The 17,076-nt window shown below is 35.4% G+C and overlaps 3 protein-coding genes across 6 annotated transcripts; 1 reads left to right on the forward strand and 2 right to left on the reverse strand.

Moving 5' to 3' along the window:
* Positions 1-843: 843 nt before the first annotated feature.
* LOC108984136 (protein translation factor SUI1 homolog 2-like) lies at positions 844-1,857 on the reverse strand. The gene is made up of 2 exons (XM_018955983.2): positions 1,592-1,857; positions 844-1,459 (listed from the first exon to the last, which is right to left on the reverse strand). The coding sequence occupies exon 2, from the start codon at positions 1,420-1,422 to the stop codon at positions 1,084-1,086; it is 339 nt and encodes a 112-aa protein (XP_018811528.1). The 5' UTR covers positions 1,423-1,459; positions 1,592-1,857; the 3' UTR covers positions 844-1,083.
* A 533-nt stretch (positions 1,858-2,390) lies between these two features.
* LOC108984141 (AUGMIN subunit 4-like) lies at positions 2,391-7,900 on the reverse strand. Of its 2 annotated transcripts, XM_035687438.1 has the most exons (14): positions 7,682-7,900; positions 7,412-7,459; positions 7,192-7,308; positions 5,341-5,682; positions 5,088-5,187; positions 4,705-4,750; positions 4,326-4,419; positions 4,143-4,214; positions 3,966-4,024; positions 3,495-3,563; positions 3,360-3,411; positions 2,806-2,883; positions 2,627-2,730; positions 2,391-2,535 (listed from the first exon to the last, which is right to left on the reverse strand). In XM_035687438.1, exons 1-13 carry the CDS (start codon positions 7,814-7,816, stop codon positions 2,653-2,655), a joined length of 1,290 nt encoding a protein of 429 aa, XP_035543331.1. In that variant the 5' UTR covers positions 7,817-7,900; the 3' UTR covers positions 2,391-2,535; positions 2,627-2,652. The 2 variants fall into 2 exon arrangements, with proteins under 2 accessions (XP_035543331.1, XP_035543330.1); XM_035687437.1 differs by having other exon boundaries at positions 2,391-2,730.
* Positions 7,901-9,507: 1,607 nt separating this feature from the next.
* LOC108984183 lies at positions 9,508-17,053 on the forward strand. Of its 3 annotated transcripts, XM_035687439.1 has the most exons (6): positions 9,508-9,704; positions 10,004-10,128; positions 14,810-14,979; positions 15,602-15,678; positions 16,262-16,406; positions 16,507-17,053. In XM_035687439.1, exons 1-4 carry the CDS (start codon positions 9,578-9,580, stop codon positions 15,615-15,617), a joined length of 438 nt encoding a protein of 145 aa, XP_035543332.1. In that variant the 5' UTR covers positions 9,508-9,577; the 3' UTR covers positions 15,618-15,678; positions 16,262-16,406; positions 16,507-17,053. The 3 variants fall into 3 exon arrangements, with proteins under 3 accessions (XP_035543332.1, XP_035543333.1, XP_035543334.1); XM_035687440.1 differs by lacking the exon at positions 16,507-17,053 and having other exon boundaries at positions 9,539-9,704; positions 16,236-16,375; XM_035687441.1 differs by lacking the exon at positions 16,507-17,053 and having other exon boundaries at positions 9,539-9,704; positions 16,250-16,375.
* Positions 17,054-17,076: the final 23 nt, after the last annotated feature.

Below are 17,076 nucleotides of genomic sequence, written 5' to 3' on the forward strand. Positions count from 1 at the left end.
ATAAAATTATTTATTATATTTTATATTTTATATTAAAATTTTAAAAAATATAATAATAAATTGAAATTATTAAAATATTATTTTTTTAATATTATTATTAAGCTGATACGAATCAATCAGATCATTCGAGAGTCGAGACATACCGGAGATCAGCAAGTTCCACGTGTTTCTGCACAGAACCTGCAAGAACCTTTGAGTAGCTATAAGCCTATAAACGGATAATCATAGAATTATTATTCTTTACCATCATTTTATTATTTTATAATATATTTAAAGTTTTTATTTATTTTTTAAATATATTTGTAACATTTTTAATTATTAAAAAATATTAAAAATATATATAATTTTATTAATAATTAATTTCTTAATAAAAATTAATAAAATAAAACAAAATAAATAATAAATAAATAGTAATAAAAACTATCATTATCTTCCTAAACATATATGGTTGCTAACTTGTTTAGAGATAATCTCATCCTACAATTTTTATCTCATATCATCTCTCATTTTTAAAAATAATTTAAATATAAAATTTTTAAATTAATTATTATAATTTTTTTAAATTAAAAAAAATAAAATTAATATTTTGAAATCTCTAAATAAAATTATATTTTAATAATATTTTAATTTTATAATATTTTTTATTCAATTTTTTTCACTTATTTTTCCAAATTTTAAAAATATTCATCATTACTATTTATAAAATTAACATCTATCTCAGCCCCCACGTTTAATGCTTGTCGATCGCAAGCTGTCGAAGCTAGTTCGTCTCCGACAAACCAAATCAATAACGATATAAGAAAGACTAACCAGAGAGAGAGAGAGAGAGAGAGAGATTTTGAATGAACAGAAAGCAGTACCATTAATAACACAGGTTCATCATAATACACCGAAATTCCCATTGAATAAAACGTGAAATCAGATGAGAAACAAAGTTATCTAAGCGGAAAACAAACCAAAATACGTGAAGAAAAGCTTCACTACCAGAATTATCTTATTAGCTTAATTACAAACCCACAAACACTCAAATATCATAAAAATACTTGTAGAATTATCTTATTATCTTATTACCGAACCAAACCCTTAAAAACCATGTATCTTGATCTGCTCCTTCTGCACAATCCCAGCCTGAACAAGAAACTGGGACACGTTCTTGCGCTGATCGCCTTGGAGTTGGATTATCTTGCCCATAACCTTGTCCTGAACGACATTACCGTTGCAGCAGAACTGCTTCTTGATGTCCTTGAGTATCTTCTCGTAGGTGAAGTTCTCCTTGAGACCCTGCACCGTAGTCAGGCACTTCTTCTTGTTCCTTTGCTGGATACGGATATGCACATACCCTTTTGTTCCTGGGGCATCCGAGTCTTTGGCGTCAGCGAACGGGTCGAAAGCAGTGGGAATCTGTACTTCTAATTCAACCATGTACTTTGTTTGATTGAAACTTCGAAAGAAACGAATGCTGAATCAAGAAAGCCAGAAGAAAATTAATTAATTACCAATAAAAGCATGCAAGAACACAAGGAAATTAAACTAGAAGATCATTGAAGAAGAAGACGAAGAAGAAGAAAGGGGTTTTAGGGAGGTAACTAACCGGAAGTTGGAGGCGAAAATCTCACAAACTGTTATCGGATCTTAGAATGAGAGAGTGTTGGGGCTGTGCGGGGTATTTATAGGGTGCCTTCGGACGGGTGGGAGTGTGGTTTCTTGGCCACCAATCCTAAACTAGAGTTCAATAGATTCGTATTCTTTTTAAATATTTGGATGGAGTGCGTGCGTCCAACGCACCCAGACTGGCATCCAAACATGGTGGCAATGCGGAGTGGGAAGAATCCAGAAACTCCGCGATGAGACGAGAGAAAACTGAAACACGTTAGCTTTAATTCGCAATACCTTTTATTGGAATGCCTCATCATTTACGTAATTTAATTTAAGAGACCGCTCAGCATGGTTTATAAGACTTGAGAATGTACAAGAAAAAACTAAATAAAATAAAATAAAGATACGGAGAAACTTTATAAATGAAAAATACTTGGTCACATGAATTTTATTAAAAAGAAATTATAAACTAATATAAGACTATCTAGTACATTGATTATAAAATAATTTTTATTTTAAATTAGATATGATGTATTATTTTAAGCCACATCAATTTATTATTTTTTTTTTAATTTTTTTTATAGACCTGACACTCTTCGGGCAAGTTAACCGACGAGTCGGGATGGTGGCCGTGCCGCCGTGCAAGTACAAATATAGTTGAAAAAATGATACTCTCACTATTGATTCTTACCGCTGGAATTTTTTATTTTATTTATTTTTACTTAGTGATTAAGGAAATATTTTTTAATAAAATTGTGATTTTTTTAATTTTTTTAAAATTTTTTGAAAAGTGTTAAAAAATACATGTAAAAAAAAAAAAACAATTATGCCAAACGGTAGCTCCTAGTGGGAGTTGAGAGCGGTGGACGTAGCCCCGTCCATATAGCTGCATCTCCCTACCAGGGGGTACATATCTCTGACTTCTTTTTTGGTATTGTCCTTGACCATATGATGCACAAAATCCAACTGGTTATTGAAGAAATGAATCGAATACTTTGACATGATGCATCAAAGTAGTTATATCACACACCAGAGAGAGAGAGGGGAGCCAAAAGTTCATGTGCTTTGGTGCTCTGGTAAGCGATTCAGATCCATTTCAACTTGGTGGATTGTCCATTGCATATTTTCCAATTTCTGTAAGGAAAGGATAGTTATTAGAATTTTGCAGAAGGAACTGAAAAAAGAACAACTTGAGTATAGCTGTATTACCTTCACGATGTCATGGTACTGCCTGGCAATTGTATCGAAGTGAGGATCAACACCTTGATACTCACGAAGACGTGTCACCTGGTTAGGAAGTTGAATTATAAAGAAATTAATAAAACAGGAAAAACATAATCCAAATGTTATAAACATAATGAGAATCACGAATAAATTCCAGGCATGCCCCCATTAATGGCGGCTCAACAGTTCTGTGTGATAATAACTTCATCTGAAGCATGAAAACCAAGTCCATTGATAGCTTTTTCATTCTGTGTACAAAGATTAGCAATCTCGACTAATTGGCAAAGGCAACTACAGTGAAACTATAATGGGGAAATAAATAAGCTATTCTGCCATTATTTCCCTTCACCAAAATATTTATTCATGCGACATTCAACAAACTGGTATGAGCCAGTGATTAATCCTTAAAGCTGTAACATTTTTCATACATACCAATGGACAGGAAAATAGGAATCCAACTCGTGATGAAAAATCAAATAGAATGAAATTGAATACCTAGTAATTTCCTAGAAGATCAAATCTCAAACAGAGGAACATACCGCTTTACTATATGCAATAGAAGCTTCCTCTGTGGCCTCGAGAAGATACTTCCTAAAAACGAGTATAAATAATCAATATTTTACCTTGAACCAAAATCTGCAGACCCAATTCAATCAACAGTCTTTATTTAGTACCTTATTTTATGAAGGGCTGGTATTGACTCCTGAGTATAAGTTTCAAGCAGGAGAACATGTTCCAGAACCCTGAGAAATGATGGGGCATATCATACTCATCACAGATAAATCAACAGCTTTTTACAACAAGACTTGGAACTTTCGAGAAATAATAGTCAATCTGAAGCAATTGTTGTGCATATAAGGACTCTCTTATACCTAAGAGTAATATCAAGGGAAAACATATGAATACAAATACAGACAATCAGTGACTAGCAATGCTTGTGTTCAGTAACAAAGTGGAGAAAATGAAAGTACGTCATTTTTCAAAATTTATAATCAGCATGCATGTCAACATAAGCATTAGTTCATATAAAAAAAATAAAGTTAAAAAGGTAGGTAAAAGGGATCAGAATCACATCATTTTAGTTTCTAAGCAAAATATTAATGGCACAAACAAAATATCAAATTGCAGTGAATGGTGTGACAAACCTTAATTTTGCACTCATGGTCTCACACCTTTTGCACAGCCATGTTTTTTGCAAATCATCCTGCAAATTATTTAGATACAATGAGTTCAAGGTCCCCTAAAAAAGGATAAGAACAGGATGAAGGAATAGTGTGAGACAAACAAAAACTGACCATCAAAGATAGCAAGAAAATTCTTACATATTTATGTTGGTGTTGCATCTTCAAATCTTTAACAAGCTTAATAAGTACTCCAAGTATCTGCTCTAAGACCTAGTAGAGCCAGGAAAGGAAAATGTGATTATCTTCATGAATGTTCTCCTAATAAAAAGGGTAAAGGGAAAATTATTTAGTGAATGTTACACGGATTGCTTATTCACATACATTATAGTATTCACCAAATTTTCTATCTGCAGAATAGAGATCCTCCCGCAAAGCTTCCTCTTCCCTTTCAATCTCCTCAATTGTCAACTTAACCCTGATAATTTGGAGAGTTATGTAAGCACAGTAAGCTACAGGCTACATCAATATCAAGAATGTTGGTTCCAGCCGTTGGAACAGGCATAATTATTACAATGTGAAATGCATAAAAAAAGCCAGCTGATGATGCAGGAACAACATACAGAGAAAAAAAAGTAAAAGAAGCTTGAGCAGAAATCTATTATTATTGGTCAAATGATACTGCAAATTGTTAGCAGATACCATCCCTTTAGGTGGAAAAGAAATGCTGAAAAGAATCTCAGTAAGAAAGAGAAGCTCAAACCTTTCTGGAAGCCGGGCACTTGAAGTTTGATGCCCAGATGATGAGTCTGCATCAACAGAAGTGAGCCAAAAAACCGCACAATCATCATACAAAGGATTTGTCATAAGTTGAAATTTCTCAGGTTTCCACAACCACACCTTCCAAAAAGAAATAAAGAAAAGGAAAGAAAAAAGAAACAGAAAACATCAATTTCAATTGTGGATCACATAAGCTAATCCAGCCATTTGGGAGCCCATATCACTAAATGGAAAATCAGAAATCAACGGTTTTCCACACAGATCAAAACCAATTGTTCACAAGGATATCATAAATATGCCATTTTGATTACATGACAGGCCTAATTTGAGTTGGTATACAGAGAGATAGGCACAAATAAAACTTACCAACATCATCCATTACAAAGGCATCGGCTAACTTATCACATTTAGCTTTCAAACGAGCCTCAATCTCATGAGAAAGAGACATCTGGTATTCCGCCATATCCTTCAATTGTGAAGTCAGAGTAAGTTCTAAAATTTTTAATTAATAATGAAATGCTTCTGAGTTTAGAGCTATAAAACATCAAATAAAAAACAATATTAGTTGACATCACACAATAAAAAGTAAGAAGAAAAAACACGCAGGGGGGTATCATACCATGGATAAAGGTGTTTGCTGGAGTTGACTTTGCCATAAATAGACAGGTGTTATACCAAGAAAGCGATTAGGAACACCGCCAACTCCAGGTTCCACCATATCACTGGCATTAACAGCATTATTAGCCACACTAGTGGTACTATTCGCAGTTGTATAACTTGTTGAGTTGGAGCTTGAGCTGATTGTGAGACCAGTACTTGTACTATCAAGGGAGCTTCGTGACATTATGCTCAGTTTTTCAATGTCATCCTCCTGAATTTCACCATCTTTGGAGATAAGAGGAAGCCTCAACTTTTGAGCTGCTTCTGCAAGGAACATTCGACGCTCTAGAGCCTTGTATACCTGAAATCCGTAAGAAAAAATAATCACGTACTTGTTAATTATAGAATACGCACATCTGTATGTTCTTCATAACCTGAATCGCCCTGCTGTCATTATATATAAACCTGATGTCTTTTGTACATTGTTATGCATGTAACTCAGTAATTAACATAAAAGCATGATGAAATGATTGAAAGCAATTTTCTTTTTATAAGTAAATTGAAAGCAAAACTATAAATAAACCCATATAATCTGATGCTAATTCCAATTTTCTTCAGTAATTATAGATGGTGGATTTACTTTACTTCCCCTCCCCCTTCCCTCTTGTTTGTTGTACTTCAAATGAAATGCAAGCAAACAGGGCCATTCAGTTCCTATTGGACACACTTTTATCAATGCTACAAATAAAAAAATGCTTTTTCCATTTCTCAATAAGGATAATCCACATAAAATTTACATAAACCGCACCGTTATTTGTCAACAGCATGTGCATCTATCTAGTATCTGTAATGTGTATGTCAATACATTGTATTTGCTGTCTTATTTACTTTTTGATATGTTCTCATTAGTATGATTAATTAATGTGATGTGTTGGCTTGATCTCTATCGTTGAAACTGTTAAAGCAGATTTACTTGATGCACGTGAGAGGAGCTCGTGACTTCATTCTGAAGGGACTGACCCTAGTCCATTGGATCTTGACACGTGGCTGAATCTGTTGCAAGATATATATATCTCTTACGTTGTAACCCTAATTAGATGATTCCTTTTCTGTTGACGGCTGGTTTGAGAGAGAGAGAGAGCAGAGAGAAGGGCGAGTTAGGGTTTGTTAGGGTTTGCTTATTTGGAGAAGAAATCTGTGCGATTTCTTGGGTTTCCAGTGAGGGCATTGTAACTCTAATGTACTGAGGCTTCTCTGTGAAGTACTGTTCATCAATAAAGATCTCTGTAGCCTTTCTGAGGCCATTCTTGCCGTGGACGTAGACCATTAGGGTCGAACCACGTATATCGGTGTGTTCTTTCGTATATCTCTATATTTTCTTTATTCTTGCTCACTGCTTATGATTCTTGTTAAGTTTATGCTCATATTGTGATATATTAGCAAGCTGTACAAATCGTGTAGTATTGATGTTTTCTCTGGTTGTGAATAATATCAAACTGCGATCCTTGTGATTTTACTATCTTCTGTTTTGGGTAAATAAAAACTGGTTTTTTATCTTAAAGCAAACAGAATCTTTTATCACAAAATATTGATTTTTATTCGTTATAAAATAAATCTTTTATAACCTTTTTATAACAGTATCCAATGTCATGGCGTGAGTTCAGGACTAGTAATTCCACAAAAGTTTCCCTTCAGTAGTTTATATGGCATTCCCCATCCACATGAATTAGTTTTTAATCAATAGAAGATATGTGTGTGTATGTATGTGTGTGTGTGACTTTTTTTTTTTCTTTTCTCTCTCTTTTTTTTTTTATCAAAAGAAAATCAGACTTTAAAAGTGATCACTAGGAAGAAAATTGAAAACTCATACATGAGGGGAGTTGTTCAAGCCAAGCTGCGGGTATAAACCCTGGACATCACGCAGGTTAGCCACTGAAACCGCCTGCTGATACTCCTCTATCATTGCGATGGCCTCGCAATAGATTGCCTACATTGAAAATTACTGTAAAAAACATATAACTGAGAACAAACAGAATTCACATTTTTTTTCTTCTTAGGAAAAAAAAAGGTGAAATTGTGTGAGACCAAACCATGGCTTCCAAGTATCGCAGTCTTTCCCTCGACATTTCTTCTCTGGCCTACAAATTATTCAGTCAGTTTAATCAGAGAAAATCGATGTCTACTCTCAGTAATTCTATCGATTCAAACAAGCAAAAAAGGCCATGTTTGGACGTATACCAATGAAATACACGTTACTTTCTTTCCAAACTTAACTACATTTTTCTTAGCAACAAAAGAAACGATAGAGATAGATGGATAGATAGATAGAGAGAGAGAGAAAGAGAGAGAGGAGAGAGTACGAGTTGAAGATCATAAGAGGCGGGTTTGGGGACGAGGGATCCATCGGGCGCCAAGCAGTGGCGTTCCAGCTGATCGATCACCTGCACCACGTCGGACGGGAGATTTTGCGCTCCTTGCAGTAGTCCCTTCACCATTGGAAAGGACGCTCGGTTTTGCAGATCCGAATCGATGTTTTCTCAGAGAAGTTGTTGGTAGTTTGCTGCCTTGCCTACACTATTCTGTCATAATTCATAATCATAACCATTTCTTCTAAAAAAAAAATAATAATAAAACTAAATACAAGACAAGTCTCGTATAATTTTTTTTTATAAAATAATAGTATTTTTATTAAATTAGTCAAAATTAAATGATAATTTTGATGAATATAAAAAAAATTTAATTTTTGACTATTCTATTCAAGTAAATTTTCATATTGTAATATCTATATTTTTATTATATAATAATAAAATAATATAAGATAAATTTGATTTTAATTATTCACATCAAATCTCCACATTAAATTATACATTTATTCATTATATGATAATGAATAACTAATAATTTTAAAAATATTTAATTTTTTTAATTATTAATTTATTTAATTTTATCATATTTTATTATTCTACTTATTATATGTTAATTAATAATCATGTTCTTATTAAATTAATATATCAGTAAGTCCAATTAATATATTAATTGTGATAAAATATGTGATAGAAATAAAATGAGAGAGAAATAATTAATAAAATATGTATTTGATGTATGTACAGTAACCTTCAAATTTGAAAATTTTTTTAAAAGTTATTGTAACTAAATTCTAAATATTTAGAATTTGACTATTCTAATATAAGCATATTTTACTCTTTAGATCACTCTCATTGAATTAGTTAAAGTTAAAATACATTTTTTATAAATGTAAGATGAATTTAGCATTTAGTTATTACATTCACATAAGTTTCTACATTGGAATAGTCATTTTTTCATTATATGATAATAAAATAATATAAGATGAATTTAACTTTGACTATTCACATCAAATCTCCATATTAGATTATCCATTTATTCATTATATAGTAATGAGTAATTAATAATTTTGAAAATTTTGAAAATTTTTTTAATTATGAATTTATTTTATTTTATCATATTTTACTATTCATAATATTATATATTAATTAGTAATTGTATTCTAATTATATTTTTTTAATTGTCATTTAAAATGGAGAGATAAATAATTGATATTAAAATGAGAGAGAAAAAAAAATATAAAATAGATTTGATGAATGAATAGTTCCTTTCAAATTTAAAAATTATTTTAGATATTACTGTAATTATATTTCAAATATTGGAATATAGCTATTTCAATATGAGCTATTTTATGACTTAATAGCTAAATTCTCATTAGATTTAACTTTTAGCTAATCCAATAAGAATGCTCTTAAAAGTTAAAAATAACTTTTAGCTAATCTAATGAAAGTGCTCTAATAAATAATAGATTTTTTTATACTTTTTTAAAATGAGATCTATTTTTTTACAAAAACTTATATAAAATTTATATATTTAAAACTTATACATATCATTTTTAAAAAAAAGATATCACCTTCGGGGACCTGTTTATAATTTTTTAATGATTTAAAGGTTAATGAATAAAAATTATTAAAACACTGTTGTTATTTGTTAAAGCGATTATTCAATTTTGTACTCCTTTAATAATAAAAATCGATATCATAAATATAAAATATAATTTATCAACTCAATAAAAAAAATTAAACAAATTAAAAACGAGAGCTCGGTGTGACGTGTCAGGACAAAACCGTAATTAACAACTTTAAGTTCCCGAAATCCCTTGATTTTTATTTCGCCTTCTCTTCCCATATCTCTCTCTCTCTCGTTGGGATCGTCTATGATTTTGGGTTTTGATGGAAAAAGACGAAGCCGTAAAGGCCGTAACAAAATCATTGGAGAAGCTGGATTTGAATACAGATCCAAATTCCAAATCTTCGACAAAGATCACCACCACCAGTACCTCCACCCTCCAATACTATAGTATGTGACATGTCCGTCTCTCTCTTTCTCTCTCTCGATATGTGTATTTAGAAATCTATTCAGTGGCTGTATCTGATTTCATATAGTGCCTTTCGATGTTAATTGGATATATAGTGCGTGCTTAGAATGTTGCTGGTTTTTTTTTTTTTTCCCGTTCTTGCATATGCGTGTATATATGTTTTCTTCATACAATTATGGTTTGGTACTCCATAAAGTGGCGATTGAAGGTTTATTTTCTGTTTTCAAACTGCGAATTGCATGTTACTTTGGACTTTGCTTATTGAGTTGGTTCACGACAGGATTACCTGAGAAGACAAAGCCTCCAAGTTTGGTTAGCTTATGCCTTGGACTCGTCGGGAAGCATTTGGAGGATATCATCGAAGACTTGAGTGAGATTGCCGTCAACTTTCCAGCAGATATTAAGGTTGCGCATTGAAGCATTCTCGATTTCTAACTTGTTGATTTCATGATACTAGTAATCTCTAGAGGAAGAAATGTCCTCGCAAGCTCATTATGAGAAGCCTCGTTTCCTTATGCTTATTTTCTTGTTATATAACGTAAAATTACTAAGACTGTTGGCAAGATCTCTATGCACTCTGATGACACCTAGGACACATTCTTATCTAGAGCTTCTAGCCTGGGACAGTATAATACAAAATTCTCAAGAAACCTGAGGAGGGAGGGAGGGAGCCAACTAAACTTTTTTTTTTTTAATAAGTAATAAGTTATTTCATTAATAGAAGTAGGCATAGCCCAGGTACATTAGAAGTATACATGTGATTACACCTATTTAAGCACTAGGAACAGTTACAAGGAAATCATAGAAGCTGCGACCATTCCAATCAAGAGCAATGGCCCACAAAAACAAAGTCTTCCAGAAAAAACTCCTAAACTCTTCCAAGGAACGTTCATGGTCTTCAAAGAGTCTCTCGTTTCTTTCATTCCAAATACACCAGAAAATACATATAGGAACCATCTTCCACACGGCTGCAATCTGTAGTGTCCCTGTGATCCCTCTCCAGCTTGCTAACAAATCAACCACCTTACCCGGCATCACCCATGCTATACCCATTCTACTAAGAAAATAAGTCCAAATATCTTGGGCAAACTCACAGTGTAGTAGTAAATGGTCCACCGATTCACCACTATTTCTGCACAAACAGCACCAGTCCGTAATAATAAGGCCACGTCTTCTAAGATTCTCAATGGTCATGATCTTCCCTAGAGCTGCCGTCCAGACAAAAAATGCAGCCTTTGTAGGTGCTTTAGTCCTCCATATATTCTTCCAAGGAAAATTGTGCCTTTGATGCATAGTAATAGAGTCATAAAAAGAGCATACCGAGAATTTCCCTTTTCTAGAATGTCGCCATTCCATCATATCTTCCGTTGTGACAGCAATAGGGATGTTGTACAGCATATTCAAAAATTCCATCAGCACCGTCACTTCCCAGTCATGTGCATCTCGAGTAAGGCTGATGTTCCACTCTTGTGAACCTTGATTAATAACCCGCAAATCTGCCACCATAGCTTCCTTTTCCCGTGCAATTCTAAAAATCATAGGATAAGCATCCTTCAAGGCCGTGTCTCTCAACCACACATCTTGCCAGAAATTAATCCTACTAACATCTCCCAAACGTAGCCGAGTATTACTAACAAAGGAGCACCAACCTTTTTGTATATACTTCCATAGCCCCACACCATACGTCCCCCCTCCCTTCTTTAGAGCACCAACCCCCCCTTTTCCTACCATACTTCATGTCAACCACCCCTTTCCATAAAGTTCCTCTCTCATGGTTGTAACGCCACAACCATTTACCTAATAGTGCCTTATTGAACGCCCTCACATTCCGAACCCCCAATCCACCATCTCTCAAAGGAGAGCATACCTGATCCCACCCTACTAAGTGAAACTTAAACTCCTCTCCTAGCCCACTCCACAAAAAATCTCGTTGGATCTTCTCTATTCTAGAAGCAATACTAGCGGGTAGGGGAAATAAAGATAAGTAATATGTGGGGAGATTGGATAAGGTACTCTTGATGAGTATGATTTTCCCCCCTTTAGAAAGATACAACCTCTTCCACCCGGCCAACCTACGCTCAAATTTTTCCAGCACCACCTCCCAAATACTTTTAACTTTGAAAGAAGCCCCCAACGGGAGTCCAAGGTACTTCAATGGCAATAAGGAAACCCCACAACCCAAAATATTCGCCAACCCTCTAATATTGCTAACATTGCCAACGGCAACCATCTCCGTCTTGGCCAAATTAATCTTCAATCCAGATACCGCTTCAAAACAAAGTAGAATGGCCTTCAAAGATTTGATATGTCCTGTATTTGCCTCACAAAATAACAAAGTGTCATCTGCAAACAAAAGGTGAGAAATAATGGTTGAGCCGTGAATATCTCCCATCGAGAACCCTGAAAAGAATCCCCCTTCTACTGCCGCTGTCACCATACGACTTAGAGCCTCCATTACTAAGACAAATAAAAGGGGTGATAGTGGGTCACCTTGTCTTAGACCCCGTGAGCTATTAAAGAAGCCCACTGGATCACCATTAACCAGAACCGAGAAACGAGCCGTTGACACACAATACTTCATCCACTTCCTCCATTTTTCCCCGAACCCGCATCTACTCAGCATATATATCAGAAAATCCCAATTAACATGATCATAAGCCTTCTCCATATCAAGTTTGCATAAAATACCTGGAGCTCCCGACTTAATCCTATTATCCAAACATTCATTAGCTATAAGAACCGAGTCCAAAATTTGCCTCCCTCTCACAAAGGCATTTTGGGACTTGGAGATAATCTTCTCCATGACCGTGCTCATCCTATTGGCCAGAACTTTGGCAAGTATCTTATACACGCTGCCCACGAGACTAATCGGCCTGAAATCTTGTACCTCTCTTGCACCTGCCTTTTTAGGTACTAATGCAATGAATGTGGCATTTAAGATTTTCTCAAATCTACTAAAAGTGAATAATTCCTGGAAAACCAGCATTACTTCTTCACGCACCACCTCCCAACATTTTTGAAAAAAAGCCATAGTGAAACCATCCGGGCCTGGAGCTTTGTCTTTATTCATCTTCTTAATTACTTGATGTACCTCTTCCTCTTCGAATGGTCTCTCCACCCAAGCCATACTATCTTGATCGATGACCTCAAAGGCTAGTCCATCTACTGAAGGCCTCCACGAATGAGGTTCTGACAACAAATGTTCAAAATGCCCAGCCACATGCTCCTTTATCTCCGCCTGATCTGAGGAAACATTTCCATCTATGTTCAAAGACTCAATAGAGTTAAACCTCCTATGAGCATTGGCAATACGGTGAAAGAACTTTGTGCTTTTATCCTCCTCACGAAGCCACAAAGCCCTTGACTTTTGTCTCTAAGAAATCTCCTCCATTAAAGTCAATCTTTCTAAATTAGCTACTACTTGAACTTTTCTGTCATTTTCATCCCCTACTTCTTCCAAGCCTTGTAACTCTTGGAACAAACTCTTCTTCTGCGAGATTACATTACCAACTACCTGTTCATTCCAAGTCTTTAAATCCTTCTTCAATGCTTTCAACTTTCCAACCAATACATAACTCGGATTACCTTCAATAAGATATGAATTCCACCATTGTTTGACCAAGTCCACAAAACCCTCCATCTTTAACCACATATTCTCAAACTTGAATGGCCTTCTACCCCCTTGAACCCCACCGCAGTCTAACAATATAGGAAAATGATCAGAGCATAACCTTGGAAGCCTAGTCTGACTTACATCTGGAAAATGTATCTCCCATGAAGGAGAAATGAGAAATCTGTCCAGTCTTGACCAAGTTTGATTGTTAGACCAAGTGTAATCTCCTCCCATTAACGGTAGGTCCATCAGACCTACCTCAAAAATGAAATTCGAAAAATCCACCATAGCTTGATTTTGTTGTCCCTCCCCTGATCTTTCGCTGGAGAATCTTGTGACATTAAAATCCCCACCAATACACCATGGGACCTCCCACCAAGTGCATAGGCTAGCAAGTTCATCCCAAAGTAACCTCCTCTCACTGCCCAAGTTAGGACCATAAACCCCAACAAATGCCCATAAAAAGTCATCTTCAGAATTTTTAAAGTAGCACCCCACCGAGTGTTCTTCCACAAACTCATCAATATTCTCCACCACCCTCTTATCCCACATGATCAAAATACCCCCCGAGGCCCCTTCCGAGGGTAGATATAGCCAGCCTACATATTGACAACTCCATATGCTCCGAATAATTCTTCTAGTAATAAGCTTTAACTTTGTTTCCTGTAGGCAAATAATGTCCACTTTCCATTGCCTTAATAAAGCTCTTATTCGAAGACGTTTATTTATCTCGTTCAGCCCCCTAACATTCCAGCACAAAATTCTGGGCTTCATTTATCAACTGTTCCAGCCCTCCCCTTGTTTCTTCCACGGCTTGCGCTCCCCTCCCCTCCGTCATAATTAATGGACCACGTCAACCTCTTCAACTCCCTATCTCTCTTTAATCCTGCCCCATGTTGTCCTGCCTCAATGGCTATAATCAGTGCCTTAAACTGATCTTTGTAGCCCTTACACGAAATTTCCATGCAATTTTGAAGTTCCTCTACCTTTTTCAATATCCAATCCTCAGAAACAGTAGGATGAACCATGCTTATTGGAGTAGGATCTTCTACAAACTCCACCCCCTCTGTTGAGCTTGGAACAAACTCCTTCAATAGGCCTTCCCCTTCTATCAGCCAACTAAACTGTGTATGCATCATCTCAATCGGACTCTTCGGTTAAAACTAAACATTAAACTATGTGCATATCAAAGTTCAAGGTTTGTAAATCATATTATTTATAACTAGATAATTTTAAAGATCTGTGCAAAAAAGTTGTTGGCTCAGATGTTTTTTGGAGATACCTCGTTGTGGGTATGACCTGCATCATGTCTCATCACCTGGCTGAGTGCACTTGGTATAGTGACACTTTTTACTAGTCTTGGTTTTTATTATCATTTGCAAATATTCGTAGTATCCTTGAGATTTTAAATTGTTGCATATGCACGAGATTGACATCTAACTCAAATCTTCTTCTGATGTCATTGAACAACAGATGGCAATGGCAGCAATTGCTAGGAGAAGAAGGCTCCTCAATGATGACGTCATCGTCTCTTTGGCTGATGGTTCCTGGGAAATTCTTGACATTTCTGGTTCCGATGTCTCTGATCTTGGCTTAGGGAAAGTGGTGGAAGTATGCAAATCTCTCCAAGCTGTGGATATTAGGTATGCAAATCTGAATTTTACTCAATCTATATTCATATATTTCAATTATATGGACCATCAGATTTATGGCATGATGGATGGATTTGTAGGGAAATGGACTGTCAAGGGAAATGTACTTAAAGCCTTTAGCGTTGGTTATGTTGGGATGGGAATGCTTGATTCAGATAATAGTTAACCTTCTCACATTAGGTTAGACCATCAGAGATAGGACAAATGATGGTGGGCAAATGTACCAGCAAAGAAACTTTTTTTGTGCATTAAAATGATATTTGAATTAGGTGCTGTATTCTCCTTAATATATCTTTATCGATAATGTGATGATTTTTAAAAATAATAAAGATAAGCCGGATGATGGAAAAGTTAATCACAGGGGCTCATCGATGGAGGTTTATGGAATTTGAAAATGCTAGGTCTCATGAACTTTTCTTATATACTCCATTATTCTGTTAGACTTCCCAAGATCAAATTAGCGGTTATTAGATCTTTTTCCTTCTTCATCACATACATTTACTGTTTATTTGACATTCTTAAGTCATCTCATCAGAATCAGACTATTTATGCTATCAATTTTCTATTTTGGTGAAGATCTCAGTTATTTTGACCCACTTTTTTTTCCCCGCAGTCGGGCGATAAAATAACCACCACTGGTTTTTCCGAGCTTGTGCAGAATTGCCATTCATTAGAGACATTAAGATGCGGGTACACTCTTGTTATTGAACTTTTTAAGCCTTTTGAATTTATTATTCACTGGTTCTAAATTTTGAGTTTGATTGCAGTCCTTATGATGCATGCAATTTATTTCCTCTGGTGTTTGCTTTTCTTCCCAACTTAAATTTCCATCAGTAATTTGTATATACTGAAATGTAATAGAAACTGAATGGAAAATTTCTTGCCTTCTTTTAGTTGACCTTAGCACATGCTCCAAGGTACTTTCATACTCGAATCTAGTTTTGAGATATATCCATACCTATTTTTAAGGAAAATCTCTATTAAGTTTTATATGTAAAATATACTGATGGAGAGTGATTTCTTAGTATTTCTTCAGTGCAGCATTATACAAATAGAAAATAGGCAAATTTTTGGTTGTTTTAGTTCCTTCTGTATGGAGTTAACCTCACGAAATGAACAAAAGAATAAATAAATTTTCCACTCGATTTCATGACTATAAAGCTTTACTTCAGCTGTTGATTTCATAGAGCATTCTTGAATTGGCCCAGGATATTGGGTTTTGACTAGGGGTACAAACCTCATAACAGGTTATGAACTAAAGTTAATGTTGCAGAGGTTCCCCAAGGAGTGACTACACTGCACGTAGATGCTTGGGTATATTTAAACCAAAGCTGAATGATGTGAATGGTGATTCATGGGAGGAACTTGATACCTCTGAAATATCGAGTGGTGCAGAGTCGCTGCGGTGGCTTGTGTGGGTATGACTTAACTACTCTATAATTCTTCTCTTCGTTTCCTGCTCACCAGTGTTTTATTTTTTATTTTCTTTCCTTCTGAAACTCTCCACTCTCTTTCCAGCAAAAGATTGACAATGATTCTTTGGAGATTTTGTCCTCTGAATGCCCACGCATTATGGTAAATCCCAAGCCGTCACCCTTTGGTTTCAGGGGAGCTGCAGTTCCCAGGGAAGCATTACCAAACATCAAACTGGATGATCTTGTCGTCAAAGATATTAACCCCTCAACGTGGGCAGTGTGTGGGTTTACTCCGAGGGCTATATCTCCATCTTTCCCAAGCCCAGCTGAAATGCCTATTGCTGAAAAATTTAGACTTGCGTTCGTTGAGAGAGACTCTCGGTTAGCCCCAAAGCGAGCAAAAAATGCAAGGCAACATCAGCGGCGTGCCGAGAGGGAGTGGATGATGATGAGTACAAGAGCCAAGGCCTTAGCCCTGGCCTCAGAAGTTAGCAAATCTCTCTACAGTCGGAACTAATGTTCTAATAGTCATAGCCTTTTCTTGTGCTGTGTTACTTCGTGTTTGTCAGCTTTGTCCTACTATTGCTTGTAATTAGTTTTTTCATCATTTCATGTTGATATGAAAAATTTTACTTTTTACACGTTGATGATATAAGCTTAGCTGCGAAGCCTG

Source organism: Juglans regia, chromosome 2, assembly GCF_001411555.2.
Source record: "Juglans regia cultivar Chandler chromosome 2, Walnut 2.0, whole genome shotgun sequence".
Lineage (NCBI taxonomy): Eukaryota > Viridiplantae > Streptophyta > Magnoliopsida > Fagales > Juglandaceae > Juglans > Juglans regia.

Excerpts from the sequence above, each read along its gene's own strand:
- LOC108984136 (XM_018955983.2), bottom strand. The coding sequence starts at position 1,422 with ATGGTTGAATTAGAAGTACAGATTCCCACTGCTTTCGACCCGTTCGCT.
- LOC108984141 (XM_035687438.1), bottom strand. The coding sequence starts at position 7,816 with ATGGTGAAGGGACTACTGCAAGGAGCGCAAAATCTCCCGTCCGACGTG. Across the intron at positions 4,215-4,325 it reads AATTTGGTGAATACTATAAT|GTCTTAGAGCAGATACTTGG; the intron begins GTATGTGAATAA and ends TGGCTCTACTAG. Across the intron at positions 2,884-3,359 it reads CTATTGCATATAGTAAAGCG|GTGACACGTCTTCGTGAGTA; the intron begins GTATGTTCCTCT and ends CTTCCTAACCAG.
- LOC108984183 (XM_035687439.1), top strand. The coding sequence starts at position 9,578 with ATGGAAAAAGACGAAGCCGTAAAGGCCGTAACAAAATCATTGGAGAAG. Across the intron at positions 9,705-10,003 it reads CTCCACCCTCCAATACTATA|GATTACCTGAGAAGACAAAG; the intron begins GTATGTGACATG and ends GGTTCACGACAG. Across the intron at positions 10,129-14,809 it reads ACTTTCCAGCAGATATTAAG|ATGGCAATGGCAGCAATTGC; the intron begins GTTGCGCATTGA and ends ATTGAACAACAG.